The sequence below is a fragment of the Perna viridis genome, chromosome 8 (assembly GCF_037379345.1).
Source record: "Perna viridis isolate PV_CMFRI_1.1 ecotype Kerala chromosome 8, ASM3737934v1, whole genome shotgun sequence".
Taxonomy (NCBI): domain Eukaryota; kingdom Metazoa; phylum Mollusca; class Bivalvia; order Mytilida; family Mytilidae; genus Perna; species Perna viridis.
In genome coordinates, this window is record NC_142452.1 from 26,102,777 (window position 1) to 26,118,913 (window position 16,137).

Consider the following 16,137-nt stretch of genomic DNA (forward strand, 5'->3'; position numbering starts at 1 on the left):
TCAGTGTCACCAATATTATGCAAGATTGTGAGTCACAAAAATAGATGTCCAATGTATTTAGTCCCTTCAATATGTGAACTTTGACTATAATGGCTACACCTGTAACAATCTTGTCAGTATAACACTTAAGGATGTTTTTGTTTTTGTTTTTCTAACTTGTAAATACATGCGTGTTCTCATTAATTGCATGAATGATTTTGTATTGTATATCTATACCCAGAGGTGTTATTTAGCACTCAAACCTCGTTTGATACGGCGAAAAGGGCATACTAGATACGACGTGCCGGACCAATAAAAATTATTGGGCCCGATGCCAACCGCTCCTGCTGCTGTATTCCTGCCTATACATACAAAGACTTGAAGTTACTTACTTAATTCAACCGCTAATTATGTACATACCTACATGTACATATATCTCAATTGCATGAATATGTATCGGTGTTTTTTCTGAACTTTGCGTCATAATATTTTAAGGGTTTGGAAGTAGAGCAGTTCTGTGATTTTTCCCCTATTGTTGCAATCTACATGTTCATTTATACATGCATATATTCATGTAAGCATTTAAATCAGTAACGCTTAAATAGATATATATGTATGAATGCCAGTGTAAGGGATATGATTCCTTAAAACACGTATAACCACATAAAAATTCGTATTTTAGTATCTTACCATACAAGGCGCGTAGCTGAGGCCAAATTGCAGTGTAGGCAAAATTACGGCAGGGGGTCTGGGGGTCCGCTTAAGTCCCACAGCATGTCCAGGGCAGAGCCCTGATAGGGGGTCCAGGGGGAAGCCCCCCTCGAAGCTCCGCGGAGATAGCGTTTTAGAGCATCATTTATGCCTCCCCTGGATGTATTTTATCTTAAAAAAATGGCAAAATTAAGTGCAGGCAAAAGCTTTTTTGCCTAACGGCAGCTACGCGCCTGCATACGGTCTGTGGGAGGGGGGAAACTACCTGTATATTAGCGTACGAGAATGTGCAAAAAATATAGGTATGGTTTTCCGATTTGGATATACCAATTTGATAGTATAAATTATGATCAACTGAGATTGATGCTTTTCATGGCTTTTCATAAGTATATACTCAAATAAAAATGTTATAGTGTACAAAGGAGAAAAAAAATAAAAAATCAAACTTTGCTATTTTTTTTTACTAAGTGTATAAGATCATGGTTAGTTCATTCACACCTATACATAAACCACGTCAGACCTCTGTTAATAAACAGATAGACACGAGATCCTTCTCATCAGTTCAAATTACTGACTGGTATCCTTAACAATATTTAAGAGCTATTCTATGTAACCATCAAAATTAAGCAGAAATGGTACATTACAAGTTTGGAATTAAGTATTGCACAATGATAGTGTATCATATAAATATTTAAAAAATGGTATGCATTGCTATAAAAAAAATCGTGTCACCATAGCAACGGCATTAATTCTGTATGGTCTTCACAGATTTGGTGAAATTTGTTATATCTGTATTGTTCAATAAAAAAAACCATCCAAATCTGTTTATCTGCCATTTTTTTTTTGTATTCTATTATGATCTTTATATAATTAACTAAGTAACTAAAGGAATACAATTGATTTATTAATTTACATTTCTTTGTATCACTTTCAATGTAGAGTCGAAATGACACTAAGTTGAGACATGTTTTATTTCAAAATGCAACGAAGGAAATTCCTGATGTTATCTTGTTTTTACAATATTTAATATGTTTTAAAAGTAATCTTAAAAAATCGGAATGGGTATTTTTAAAATGAAAAAAGATATTGCAAAAAATCAGATGGTGTAGTGTGACACCTTTGGCATGTTGCTTATCTCTGAAAAATGCCAAAAAGCACAACTTAACCCTAAACTGACCCCTTTCTCACATTTATGGATTGATTTAATAAAGAATGTACTTTTCTAACATTTTAGAGTACAGAATATTTATATATCTTATCCTACGTTTATTGCCCAGTCATAGGTTTCAAATTAGAGTTATCTTTCTTTTCATCTAGTTCACTCTAAAAAGAAGGCTATAAAAAGTCGTCTGCTTTTTGAAGAAAATGTTTGTTTACAAAAAAGAATGACTTGTAATTTTAAATATCTTATTGATTCTGTAGTGTGTTCAGGGGATTTTGTTCAATTGAAAAGGCATTCTGAGGAAGACATTAAAATAATATTCACTGAATGTGGACTTTTGCCTGAAAACTTGTTTGAAAGTCATTGGCAAATTTGTGCTTCACATATTGCAAATATCTTGCAAAGAAATAATAAGCGAAGCAGAAGGTCATATTGCGAAATACCCCAGCATCTAAACACACATCCTGAAGCTAATGTTGCATCTGCATGTAGTATTTTACCAACGGAACGATCTAAACGGAAAAGGGACAGAATTTTGACGTTTGAAAATGTTGTCACCATTCGAGATAACTACGGCATTGTTCTTCCTGTTGGAACTCGTAAGTAGTTTTAGCATTTAAATATTATTTATAAAGGCCTCTTAAATATTAGCATTAAGGTTTATCATAACCTTTTTGCGATAATGGCCTCAATTACACCACAAATTTTACAGACAATCCTGTGCTTTTAGGAAACATTTGAAGCATAGCTGCATATAGATGATTAAAATTTTAATTCATGTTCAGTTTAGAATATCAAAATCTTCAATTGATTCTTCTGTGCATTTTTATCAATTCTGCAGAGGGTGCAAAAATAAACTAAGTTGGGTAAAAGATTTGAGATGTTCCCCATACAAAGAAGTGAGTTCTTTTTAACTTCAAATACTTTTCAGTTGAAAGACAACACCCAGATGTAAACTAACAGGTGATTTAAACTGCGTAATTAAGTTTAACATGAACTACTTATGCTAGGTCATTGATATTTGGTATGTAGATGCATTAGCATCAGTATGGTTCACATCTATTGTCATTTTGGGCATATGCCCTCGCAGTCACGGTTCATCGACTTTGACATTTTTTTCCGTTTTATCTGATATTACCAATGTAAGAGTTTTTTCTTGTGTCTATTTAACATGAACTACTTATGCTAGGTCATTGATATTTGGTATGTAGATGCATTAGCATCAGTATGGTTCACATTTATTGTCATTTTGGGCCTATGCCCCCGCAGTCACAGTTCATCGACTTTGACATTTTTTATTGACCATATGGGGTTTCGCAAGGCGAGACACACTTCTGTGTTAACAGTTTATTTTCTTGTAAACCATGTCTATTCAAAACTTGCATCTATATAGAATATAATTTACTGTTAGCTGAACTGTATGCCAACTGGAGAGGGATTGATATAAGTTGATGTAACTTGTTTCCGAATCCAGTATAAATAAATAAGTTTAAGAGTGTATGTTGATTAAACTTCATTCAATTATGAACAATTATAGTTAGTTGCTAATGTTTTCCATAGTGATCAAGCTCTAATTTGCTACAGTTACCAAAAGTTGGTTAAAACCTTTATAATTTTTTCCACAAATATAGACATTTGGTTATAAAATTTAACTGTACCTGTAGAAACCTTGTATTTACTGGTATTGCACATCCTAATTTTTATGGTAATGTTGTTTATAAAGCTTCAAAATTCAAAAGTAGCCCATATGATATTTCTAATTAACTTAAAAATCTCTTATTCAGGGGTATAAATTTGAAATTTTGGTTCAATCTTTACAAATGGTGTTTATTGGTAAAAATGTTGACACTTTGATCGATTTTTTAGAAAAGCAAAAACGAATTAATAGGAAATTGGTTTCCTTTAATTTCCGCTCGGGTATTACCGGATCTCACATTTTGGTCCTGTCTGACTGTGAAAACATTAAATCATTATTTTCAGACTGATGTGAAGTGTGGTACTTTAGTTAGGACTACAGTGTTTGATCTTTTTATGATCAACTGTTTAGACTGCCTATGCTAGCTGTCAGTAACAGCGGGCATTCTGTTGATAGAGCTCTTTATGATGTTTTATTTTTTGATTTACCGTACTTGTCTTGAGCTTTGTCTTACAGAATTGGCATCTTATCGTTGTTGAATTTTATTGTTTGTCCATATGTTGGTCGTTCTTCTGACATAGATGCTTGTAAGGGGGCAGGTTGCTAGCTTGAAACATGTTCAACCCTGCCATACACTCAGTGTGTCCTGTCCTCAGCCAGGAGCCTATGTCAGTACTTGTTGTTGTCTATTATTTGTTTATGTGTTTACTTTGAGCACAGTCTTCGTTAGGTAGGCCCGGAATGTGTATTCCTGGTCCGCATGTTAATTTTCACTTTTTGTCAGGGGCAGTTCACAGATTTGCGTACAGTGGTAAAATACTTGTTGGAGGCTTTACGACGGTTTCTATTCATGACATTCTAATTTCTGGGGATTTTGTGTCTGGTTGGCATTGATTTCATATCTTCTCATTTTATTGTTCTTGTCAAGGAGTGGAACACAAATTAGCAATAGGCCACACAAAGCAAATTATGATTTGCTTTTAGACCTTTTTTCCTAGAAAACTAGACTTTGTATAAACTGTAACTGATATCACACACACTTTAACAGTAATTTTATTGAATACGTGACCTTTATCATAGGCAAATATGAAAAATTCCCAACAATATATTCTTAGAAATATATTAAAATTGACAGTTTACAAGTAGTTTATAACTTAGTTCTAATAAGAGAGTAAGACAGACATTATTTAGTTTAATTCAACTTATTGTCCTCAGCCGCAACGCGACGGAGGGACTAAGTAATGGTCTGTGTCCGTCCACAACTCCTCCGAAACCACTGAAAGGATTGTAGTTGATCATATCTGCCACCATTTTGATTTGACAATTTTACAGGAGTTATGGGACTTTATCATTTTCATGCACACTACAACATAGGAACACTTTATGGACGCAGTTCCTCGGAAACCACTGAACGGATTTTACTGAAATTTTGTAGGATTATTTGCCACCTTATGTGGTTGACCATATAATATGGCCATTTTGATTTGACAGTTTTTACGGTAGTTGTGGGACTTTATCGACTTAGGGTATTGGACAACATAGGAATGTTTTTTTGTGGACGCCTTGGACACCCCTAAACAGATTTTGCTGAAATTTCGTATACAATGTAATTGTTTGCAACCATATGTACAATGTAGTTGATCATATACTGCCATTTGATTCAACCAATTTTTTATGGGAGTTATGAGACTTTATCGACTTAGCCTATTTGACAACATAGGAATTTTTTTGTTGACACATCTCCTCGGACACCACTAAATAGATTTTGCTGTAATTTCGTATAAATGTTTGCCACCATATGTAGTTGATCAAATCATACTGTCATTTTTATTCAACCAATTTTTACGGGATTTATGGGACTTTATGGACTTTTTATTGGATAACGTAGGAATGTTTTTGTGGGAGCAACTCTTCGAAAACCATTGAACAGATTTTGCTTAAATTTTATAAGATTATTTGTCACCATATGTACTTCATCATATACTACAGCCATTTTGATTTGACAATTTTTACGGGAGTAATTGAACTTTATCAACTTACTATATATCCAACTTTCATGTGGCGGCGGGGGACAATGGCTACACTTTTACCCATCCCTCCCACCCCCCCCCCCCCAAGAAAAAAGAAAAACAAACACAACAAAAAACAAATTCAAGGTTTAATATACAATATATAAGTGCAACATAACCAAACAAAAGTATAATGTTTTCTTTTTAATCTTCCCATTGTTATTTTTTGAATTTTTTATAATTTTATATCAATTATTTCTCAAAATCTGTGTTTTTTCAACAAAAATAGCAATGTTACATAAAAAAAAACTAAACTTAAAGTAGACTCTTATATGCTATATGTAAGTCATAAAACTTAAATCTAAACCAAATGCAAAAAGTTTTGCAACCAAATACGATGGTGAAGTGGTTAAATGCATTTTTTTCAAAAGGGGAGAAATTGCTAAATTTTCAAAACCCGTTACTATTGAACGAAAAAAAAAATACTCGAGCCAATTTTTTAATATTTTGATCTATAGGACCAACTTTATATTTGACATTAATTTCCAGATTTTTCTCAGTCGCATTTGTTGTAGGTGAAACTTTTAAAAGTTGCAATTTCAGCAAAAAATCGTAAAATGCATAATTAAGAAATTCCTGTTTTAGACCTTGCCTATTTAAGTAATTTTTATAATTATGAGCACTGTGAATGATCATACGTTTTATATTTAAACATATATGTTTTTATTGAAATTATCATTTTAATGATTCATTTAGCTATATGAACAGAATAAAGTAATGAAATATTGCAAAAATTGTGTTTTTTTTCTGTAAATTTTGCAAATACAAATGGAAAAACCTTAATATTGTTGCTATGGTAACATAACATATTTTTAAAAATCATTATACTGCTCAAAGTATTTACTATTCCAAGGGGAATATATAGTAGGAAAATGAGAAATTTCTGAGAGATGCCATTTCTCATTAATTTGTGGATTCTTTGGTGGTTACTCTTAAGTCTATAGTATACAGCTTTATTATATGCAACGTTCTATTGAAGCATATCAATGATTTTTATAGCAGTGTACCATTAAAAGCATTGAGAATAAGCACCAACTCTTGAATAATGGAACTGAATTGATTGCATATCGACCTAAGCATTTAAAATACATGTTACACATTTTTATATATAAACGTAGACTTTAAAAAAATACAGATATTTAGAATGCAAGTTTACTCTATTCGGAGGTAATTCAGCACATTGTGGCGCCTGAAAGTTCTTTTTCTTCAATTACCGGATAAATTGATCATATGAATTCAATATATATATATATATATATATATATATATATATATATATATATACAAACGTCTCAGAATGTGACGACTTTATTCACTACACTGCTCCATCGGATCAAATTGATACATATGTAAACGTATAGAAAGGTCTGAAAAATTCCCAACGATGTAAGAACTGTCAAATTTGCGATGCAAATTTTTTATCGTTCCATCCGCGGGACTCGAACTGGCACCGCTGTGACATCTATGGCAACACCGCCTGCAGAAAGTCCAGCGCCCTAGACCACTCGGCCAGCTAGGAGCTAAGATAGCCTAAGTTAAGTTTTGTGAGTTTTATGCTCATATAGTTGTATGAGTTTTATGCTGAGGAAGGATATATGTTATCCGAAATATTATCGATAGATAGATAGATAGATAGATAGATAGATAGATATTTAAAACTATCTTTGTACTAAAAAACCTCAAACGCCGGATCCTGTTCTACAAGAAAGAAAATAGCAGTAAACAATGAGGCAAAAATTCTGCTTAATGCACACTAATTGTAATAATGAATGCATTCCATGACAAGGAAGGCAAGGAGTAGACAATTCGAGGTGATATCAATTGTAAAACCATTGGTGTCATTTCCTTGATTTACTGCGATAAATGGAAGAAAAATTATATGTCGGTCAAACAGAAGACACCTTATATCAGAGAATGAACTTAAATTTGTCAAGATGTGAACTAAAACAACAAATGATTCCATAGCTGAACATTTTATTCAAATTGTTCACAACGCAAAACACATGCAAGGTGAACGGTTCTATAACATTGCAAGAAGTAAAAGAGTCATTTTGGATGAAGAAATTGAATACTTTAGAGCCCTATGGATTAAATGCTATATATGTACATTAAATATCTTTCTATATACGAATCGTACATACCTTGTATAGAATCTAAATTATTACTTCCGTGTTCTATTCTTAGACAACTGTTAACATAGTTTCCATCTTATTTGTCTTATTGACTTTAATGTTATAAAAAACTTTCATAACCTTTGTTTCGGTGGTACTAGAATAATAAATTCCTTGAAGAAAGTGGATACACCACTGAAACGTTGAAAGTATGTTAGACTTTTCACGTGTGTTAGACTTTTAATGTATAGCCTAGCTGGCCGGGTGGTCTATAGCGGTAGACTTCGTGAAGGCGGTGTTGCCATAAATGTTACAGCGGTACGAGTTCGAGTCTCGCTGAGGGAACGACCAAAATTGCCTTGCAAATTTTACAGTTCTAAAATTTTAGACCCTTCTATACTTACATTATCTTCCCTGTATCAATTTGATCCGCCGAAGCAGTGTGGTCACATTCGGAGACGGTGTGTGTATAGATAGTCATACACACTTAGTTTATTTAAGGCACTGAAGAAGGTCACTTGTTGACTGAAAAGTTTGCTCATTATATATTTTATTATAGTGTATTAACATCATTATTTTTTTTAATATTATTTCCTATAATGTGGAAATATGTTTAAATCATTAGTTTGCTTTATATCATATTACAGGTACCTTTAGACAAAGACACTGTTGTAGTCAGTATCTGCTTTCCTTGTACACACAACCAGTTTCCATCAAGGTTCTTTTTCGACTTATCTTCGTGCAATATAATTGTCAATGCATCATCATATGCTTGAAGGGATACGTTTTTCTCCTTGGGTAAACATTGCGTATTTTCCCCGAAACATGTGATGTTAGTGTTACTGCTTTTATGGATTATGCTGACCGGATACTTAGGGAAACCAACTCGACAGGTTATAATAAGAGACATCTGGTCATCATGCCATGTCATACAATTGTTAATCGATATATTGGAATCTGTAACAAATACCATTACTGTAAGTTTACATCAGCGTTAATTCATTTATTTGTGTGGTCATATGCATTTTTAACTGGTGAATGTTTGTGACGAAATCTATTCTTTATCATCAAAAACTGCACTGATAATGCACCTAATCGACAAGACGATTTTGAAAGCCACAATAAATAGAATTCGAACTATATATGTATATTGTGTACAGGAATAGTTATAATACATTTAATATCAATAATTTTAAATATGTCAATATTCAAATAATATGATCAGTAAATATTAATACCTTTCAGAATCAAAGCTTCCAGAGTAGAGCAAAAAACGATAAATACAATGAATGCAAATTCACAGTTCCTGAAAACGAGAGAACAATATTGAAATACAATCTATTTTCTATGATCTATACATCATCATAACTAAAATATTGCGAAATCAGTCAACAAAATAAGGAAAAAAAACATAAAAAATGCATTTCTAATGTTACAAACATTCACAAAATGTAAACTTGGAGAAAAGCCAAATTCTAACGGTTGTAAATAATATAGGTACGTAAACTATCTGTCTATTGACATTAGATTTAGATAGATATACAATAAACGCTAGTCAAGTACACTTATATAAAATTGGTTTTAAATACCTTGTTATTGAATGTAGATATATATATATATATATAAACAGATATTCAAAACAGCAAACGAACACGTAAACTATTACGTAATTGTTAAAAATAAAATACAGAAATTCAGAAATAAGACACCCCTTGGAAAAAAACAATTTTAAACACTGACACAACGATTTCGATTTCACGATATTGAAGTAACATTGAATTTTCGTTTATCTGTAAGACGTTGAAATTATAACGATAATGCAACGTGAAATATTGGTTAAGACTAATAAAATAACCATTGAAATAAGAAGTTTGATTCAACGTTTAAGTTAAGTTAAAAAAAGACGTTGAGTTTCAACAAGAAAACATATTTCAATTGGAGTTGGTGCAATCAACATTGTAACTCATTCTTGAAATCGACTTAGGATCATTGAACACTGAAGACTTCAGTTGATGGCAATTGCGAATGCCTAAATTTAATCAATTTAGTCTGTGGTGTTATTTTCTATAATAAATAAATAAGCATCTCATTCTAATATTCAATAAGACTACTTGGAATGATATAATTATTTTATTTAATTTCGGCGTTATGAGTGGTTTTTTTTCTGTTTTTGATTTCAATAAAATTATGTTTATTGTACTCTATACAAAAATTCACAAATAATATGTAATGTTCAATAAATATTAACTTACATTCTGCTGGAAGAAATTTGTTGTGATGTTCCATATTCGTGTCTTTGATTTTACACATGCCCAGTGCTCCGAAATACGAATAAGGAAGTAAGAATGTCAAGTTATTTTCTGTTTCACATGTGTGTATGGAAATGGTTACAAAAGAGACTCAGGTAAATATACATCACAGCTTGTAGATAATTCGCAAATGTGACGAATTTTGGAACAAAACACTTCTTTTCTTCAACACCCGATGAAGTTTATAAAATGTCACTTGACATCATAAGGCAACTCATTTTATCAATTTATTATAATTATTTTCAATTGTATGCACTCACACTGTAGGAGAGCTCGCTAGGTTATCAGTTTAACAAGTATTATACTTGTCATAGTATTTATAAACTCAATTTATATAATACACTTGCAATACTCTATGTCACATATGATTACCATGTAATTTTAGAAACATACGAAATTTGTTTACATAATGTAAACAAGTAATCTTAGAAAATCTTAATAGTTATGCAAATGTTTTGCTCAATAACTCCTTTAATTATGTACTCTGTTCATGTAAAATAATCGAAAATATCACCGTACTAGATAAATTGTCAGGGTTTCTAATGGGTTAGACAGCGTCATCACATATCCCATATATACAGGCGTAACTAAGCATGTTTTTATGGAACGTCATGTGTTTTTAGCAATAACACATTATCCGTTTCAAATGTATTACAAGATTTTCATCTTTTGAACATGAGTAAACACAACAAAACAAAGCAAAACAAAAAACAAAAACAACACCAAGCAACAGAACACTTTAATCATAATCAAGCAACACGAATAACGCATTGTCAAATGTTTTTTCCTAAATCTGTTTCTACAGTAGAATTGATTATTTTGTTAGCAAATTGTAAGCATTTATTTCCGGTGTTTGCAAATGAACTCGACGTTATGCTTGCATAAACATCAAAAACTGGCAATTAAATCTTTTTTTAAGAAACTACTATTATAAATCCGGTATTTCAGGTACCTGCAGGGTTCTACCAAAGGTAGATTCCGACACTTAATTGTAACGCGAGTGATTTTTTCTCAAATTTGCAGCTATATCAAACAGAAATGCTAGAGAAAACGTGTTAAGTCGCCGCATTATGGATTTTGTCCCTCGAAATTTAAGATATATATCACTAGACTTATATCGGGGTTAAGTTCATCACATACCATCATTTCCGTAGCTATGTATATCAGGGCGTTCTTTTGTACTTAAGTATAAAACAAATCCTCATATCTACCAATCTGAACGTATGTTACTAAAATATGTAGGCAATTTTGACAAAACAATAAATGACTAAGTGTGCACAAATTGAATCTAATTAACTTCAATGTGATCTTTCCTACACCATAACATATCTTAACAACATACTAAACGTATGCATTTGTCTACCTGGTATTTCGTTCTTAACTTAAAGTGTTATAAACATGTGCAATCAAATATGACTAACCCATTGTTAACCTTTCAGTATGTTCATTAGTATCATTAGTTTTAAAAAAGTGAATTAAGTTCTAATGAATAATGACATGTAAATTACATTTGTACTTTTTTAAGGTCGAATTTTCATTTAAAAGTAAGATTTACAATTAATAAAAAAAAAAAAAACATCGAATAACTTATAAGTCCAGATGTATCGCCATAGTCACATGGTACTAAACAGCGGTCAGCCAAAATATTCTAAATTCTGTCTAGTTTTGACAAAAAAGTATGCACAAGACAAGAAAATAAGTAAAATTTATTTTCATTGAACAAACGATATCCAGTCTCAACAGAATAGCTAAAGTTAACTATGTGAAAATGTTTTTTTTTTTTTTAAGAAAAGAAAGTCCAATTCAATGAATTTCTATCATGTATTCCTCTTAGGTCTTAATCTGTCTAAAGGCTACTAAAACAATGTAAGCCAAAATTTACATGTAGTTTAAGTTACCAAAAACAATTAAATACTACACAGCTGAGAATCATGCAAAATGTGATGTATGATTAGAAAGCTTACTTATTTTTACTTTTGATATTTTGTTTAAAATGATAAAGTAAACCAAAATTAACATTTGAATTTTCATAAAATCCCTGTTCATAGAAGATATACATTATATGGAATGCACTATAAAATTCAAATTAAGATATATAACTCTTGCAAATTACACTAAAATACAATAGAAACTGTTAGATTTTTAATGTGGATTACATCCGTAGAGCAGACAGATATGAATGAATAATTATACATTTCATCATACAGACCTACAAAGCAACTTGAAAAAATATATATAGTCTTTTTGGGGGTGTATCCGTTTTTCAAAATTTGCATGATTCTTATAAAAGCTAGTAGCTCTGCATTTAACCCATGCAGAAGCTTATGACTAGTGATTCATGCATTTCCTAATCCCAAACATATTTTTCAATGTAATTCCTTTAGTAGAAATCGAAACTTTATTTAAAAATAAATGTGCAAATAAAAGATGCAAAATGAGATATTGCAATTTTAAATTGGTAACATTCGATTTACAGAATAGTACGGGAAAATTTCGTGCCAGAATATTTACACTATGACCAGTCAAAAACATTTTTACAATAAGGAGCAGATTCGAGGTAATGAATATTGGACGAGTTGCTTTTAGGAAAGAGTAATCAAGGGAACCAAGGTTATAGCGGTAATCAAAAGAATGTAGTCCAGGGACAAAGACCAGACATGGAAAACAGACATACACAACAAAGAACATAAAGTAACTAAAATCGTACATACAAAGTAACAAAAGTAAATGAGCAACTCGGACTCCACTAAAAACTGGGAGCATGGACCAGGTGCACCGGTAGAGTAAGGGTCCTCTGCTTTTCAAGATTCTAATGGAAATCAAGAGATTGCAATCCAGGGACAAAGACCAGACAAGGAACACAGACAGACACAACAAAGAACATAAAATTACTAAACTAATAATAAGTAACAAAGGTACATGAGCAACTTGGACTCCACTAAAAACTGGGAGCATTTTAACAAATCTATTTGAATAGTTTCATTGATGATCTTGAGATATATTGAATTACCTCTGGCTGGTTGTGTGAAATAGCAATACTTAAGTTGATCATAAGTAATGTTGTTATGATAGAACATAGCATATTCATGATATAACATTTTTGTAAATTGACTTGTTGCATTGCCATCCATACATTTCAGAATAATATTATCAACAATGCATTTGTCAATCGAATATCCGCACAAATGAACATGTGAAAATGACAAATTAAGTAGCTGTCTTTGTAAGAATCATGCAAAATCTGAAAAATGTGATACATCCTAAAAAAGGCTACATATTTTTATTTTTGTAATTAAGTTGTTTTATGAGTCTATACTATGAAATGTGTAATTATTCATTCAAATCTGCCTGCTCTTAGAAGATAATCACTAATGAGAATCCAGTAGATTTTATTGTATTTGAGCGTCATTTACAGAGTTATCCTCCTTAATTGTGAAATCTACAGTGCATTTTTATCTCCTTAGAGGACGGATTATATAAAACAAACACATGTTAATTTCTGTTTACTATCACATTTCAAACAAAATATCAAAAATAAAATATGTAGGCTTTTCACCATGGATCACATTTTGCATGATTCTTAGCTGGTGTGCTACTTAATTCATTAATCTTCTACAACACAAATAGATAACTTCTGATAAAATATGTGAAAAATTCTTAAAATTGCTTATACATTTAATGTTATAAAACTGCGCGTTTTATATAGTTTGCGACAACCTCTGCTCTACTCTATATTAAGTTTCGAAATAACTATTAGTCAAAATTGCGTATCTATAAAAAAAATTATCTTCTGTAAGAAAGGACAAAATGTGTATCTATATGCCCAATAATTTTATTAGCCCTTAGTAGACTTGGTAGGCATGAACTTTATTGAACTTTATCAATAAAAAACGCTACTTTAGCTTTATGTCATAACAGTTTACTAAACAAACCCGATAACATAACTCATTTACGTTTGTTGTATCCGAAGACAAACCGATGCAAAAATCTCGATTCTGAAGAGATCACGAATTTTATGTTTTAAAAGCACAATGTAACTAGCAAGCGGTCTTCAATGTTAGTAATGTTAATATGTTATTTGTGCCTGATGAATTTTATCAGCTATTCTGATTTTAAATGTAACCCCTTATGATTGTTGCTCTTATTATTTGAGTGCTAGATGTGGTACTAGTGGTTTACATCACTATCATTGTTTTCCTATCCTTTTTCGTCAACTTCAGATGTGACATTTTGCGATTAATTTTGTGGGTGTAACTAGAACAGCAGAGGTTCCTTATCCTGCCGATGTCCTGGCTCATGTTTTGCGTGTCACGTCTGGGTTTCATTGCTCATTAATTTTGTTTCTTTGTACGTGTTATTTTGGCTATTTCATGTTAATTTCTACCTTTTTCCATGTCAATTCTTTATCCTTTGAATATTTTCTTTTGGTTAATACTCAAATCTTTGACCACTTTGATCACTCTACTAATGCTATTTCCTGACAAAAAAGCGCATACAAAGTTAGGTTCATAACATTTTTTGGCATTTTTTTATTTGCCTGGTTTATTCTTGCCGTCGTCAATTTTTCTATTAGTGGGTTTAGTTATTTTGTTGTTACTCTTATCTTGATCTTTTACCTCGTTATTTCCAGTAGTAATAGAAGCAAATAAAAAATGCAACATCTTTGTTTGATCGTCAGTATCGTTTAGCTGTTCTTTGTTTTACTATATTCACATATCCCATTTTACTGTGTAAGACGGTAAGCAGAATTATGTTTGTAATTCCACAGGCATATATACTATTTGCAAAAAAAGGAAATGTGTACTAGTACTCTTACCCCTATTTCCCCCAAAAACGTTGTTAAACTGTACTTTTTATTCATTTTTCTTCATGTTAAAAGGATAAAACTTTTTCGACTTAAAGGGTTAAGAGGTTTTTTGTGTGATGTTCATACTTGATCATGGTACATGCAGATAAAACATACATTTAGTATCATTTGCATGTGTGCATCACGTTGATCGTTCAGATCGTATGCATAATTTGTTGGATTTTGTGTCTTTCGAATATGTTAAATTCATATTTTTGAGAGATATGTTACATGCAGAATACATATTTCGTCCAGAAGCTATTTTTTATGAATAATACGTGTGTTATTAAGAACGCACGGACATTTCATCCCAGAATCAAAAAACAATTTGCTTATGTTTAAGTCATTAAAAGGAAGACATTTTTTAAGAAAATTTCAACCTGACAGACTGTAAACAAATGAATAAGTGTGTAATCAATTTACTAGAATATTTTGACAACCCCAATACATACAGGAAATAAATTTAAACACAAAATGGATACAAATTCAAAGCACAATACAATATTTTGGAACAAACATAAAATCAGGATGACACATTGCAAAAAATCAACTATTAAGTTTGGACCTCACAATACTTTTGACAGTATGACCACATGACACTGTGACATTACAGCACTTCAAACTAATGAAGAGAAATTGTGTATAAAATTAGTTGAATTGGACTATACAAAGCCTCTGGCCTAACAGGTTTTCAAAGGTTGAAAAAACGTTTGCTTTAAAAACATTTTCTCAGATAATTTCAAACAATCAATCAAAAACAAAGGAAAAAAACAACAAAACTAACAAGAAATACAAAACACAACCAAAATAAATGTAGTGAAAACATGATATGAGGACCTTGTTAATTCTTTACGACATTTGTCTATGATAACGTTCCCCAAATCAAATTGAAGGATTCGAAACTAGTCAAATTGGCATGTTTTAATAAATCTATTTACCCAAATATTGAACGGCTTGCCTTTTGTATTTTTAGATTATTTGATATTCAAACTGTTATTTCTTATCATTCCTCATTTCTATTCACCGTATACGATAGGATGGGAAATTTACTCGTACAAGTCCTGTACGGCAATGGTGGTATATTATTCAAAATAGACAGATCAATTCAAAATAGCCATATAATCGTCATAAAACATGAACCTATACAGGCCATATATGTATGGAACATTTGATTCCCAGGATGTCATAAAAAGTAAGAAACCGTTTTGTTCATTTTTTGCAGGTGAAGGAGAATATAAACACTGATAAAAATGCATGTACAGTTTATGGCTTTGGTATTTCTTTTTGTCCGAGGTAAAAAGAAATAATTAATTA

General features: G+C 31.6%; 2 protein-coding genes across 3 annotated transcripts in view; one reads left to right on the forward strand and one right to left on the reverse strand.

The window, feature by feature from the left end:
- Positions 1-10,133, reverse strand: part of LOC148610000 (uncharacterized) — a 27,360-nt gene extending 17,227 nt beyond the window's left edge. The window contains exons 1-3 of the mRNA XM_088541815.1: positions 9,921-10,133; positions 8,907-8,974; positions 8,320-8,625 (exon numbers count right to left, since the gene is read on the reverse strand). Coding sequence (XP_088397941.1) covers positions 8,320-8,625; positions 8,907-8,974; positions 9,921-9,922 — 376 coding nt within the window. The 5' untranslated portion in view covers positions 9,923-10,133. The remainder of the gene's footprint in view (positions 1-8,319; positions 8,626-8,906; positions 8,975-9,920) is intronic.
- Positions 9,940-16,137, forward strand: part of LOC148610001 (uncharacterized) — a 20,249-nt gene continuing 14,051 nt past the window's right edge. For both annotated transcript variants that reach the window (XM_088541813.1, XM_088541814.1), the window contains exons 1-2: positions 9,940-10,072; positions 16,046-16,116. In XM_088541813.1, coding sequence (XP_088397939.1) covers positions 16,074-16,116 — 43 coding nt within the window. In that variant the 5' untranslated portion in view covers positions 9,940-10,072; positions 16,046-16,073. The remainder of the gene's footprint in view (positions 10,073-16,045; positions 16,117-16,137) is intronic.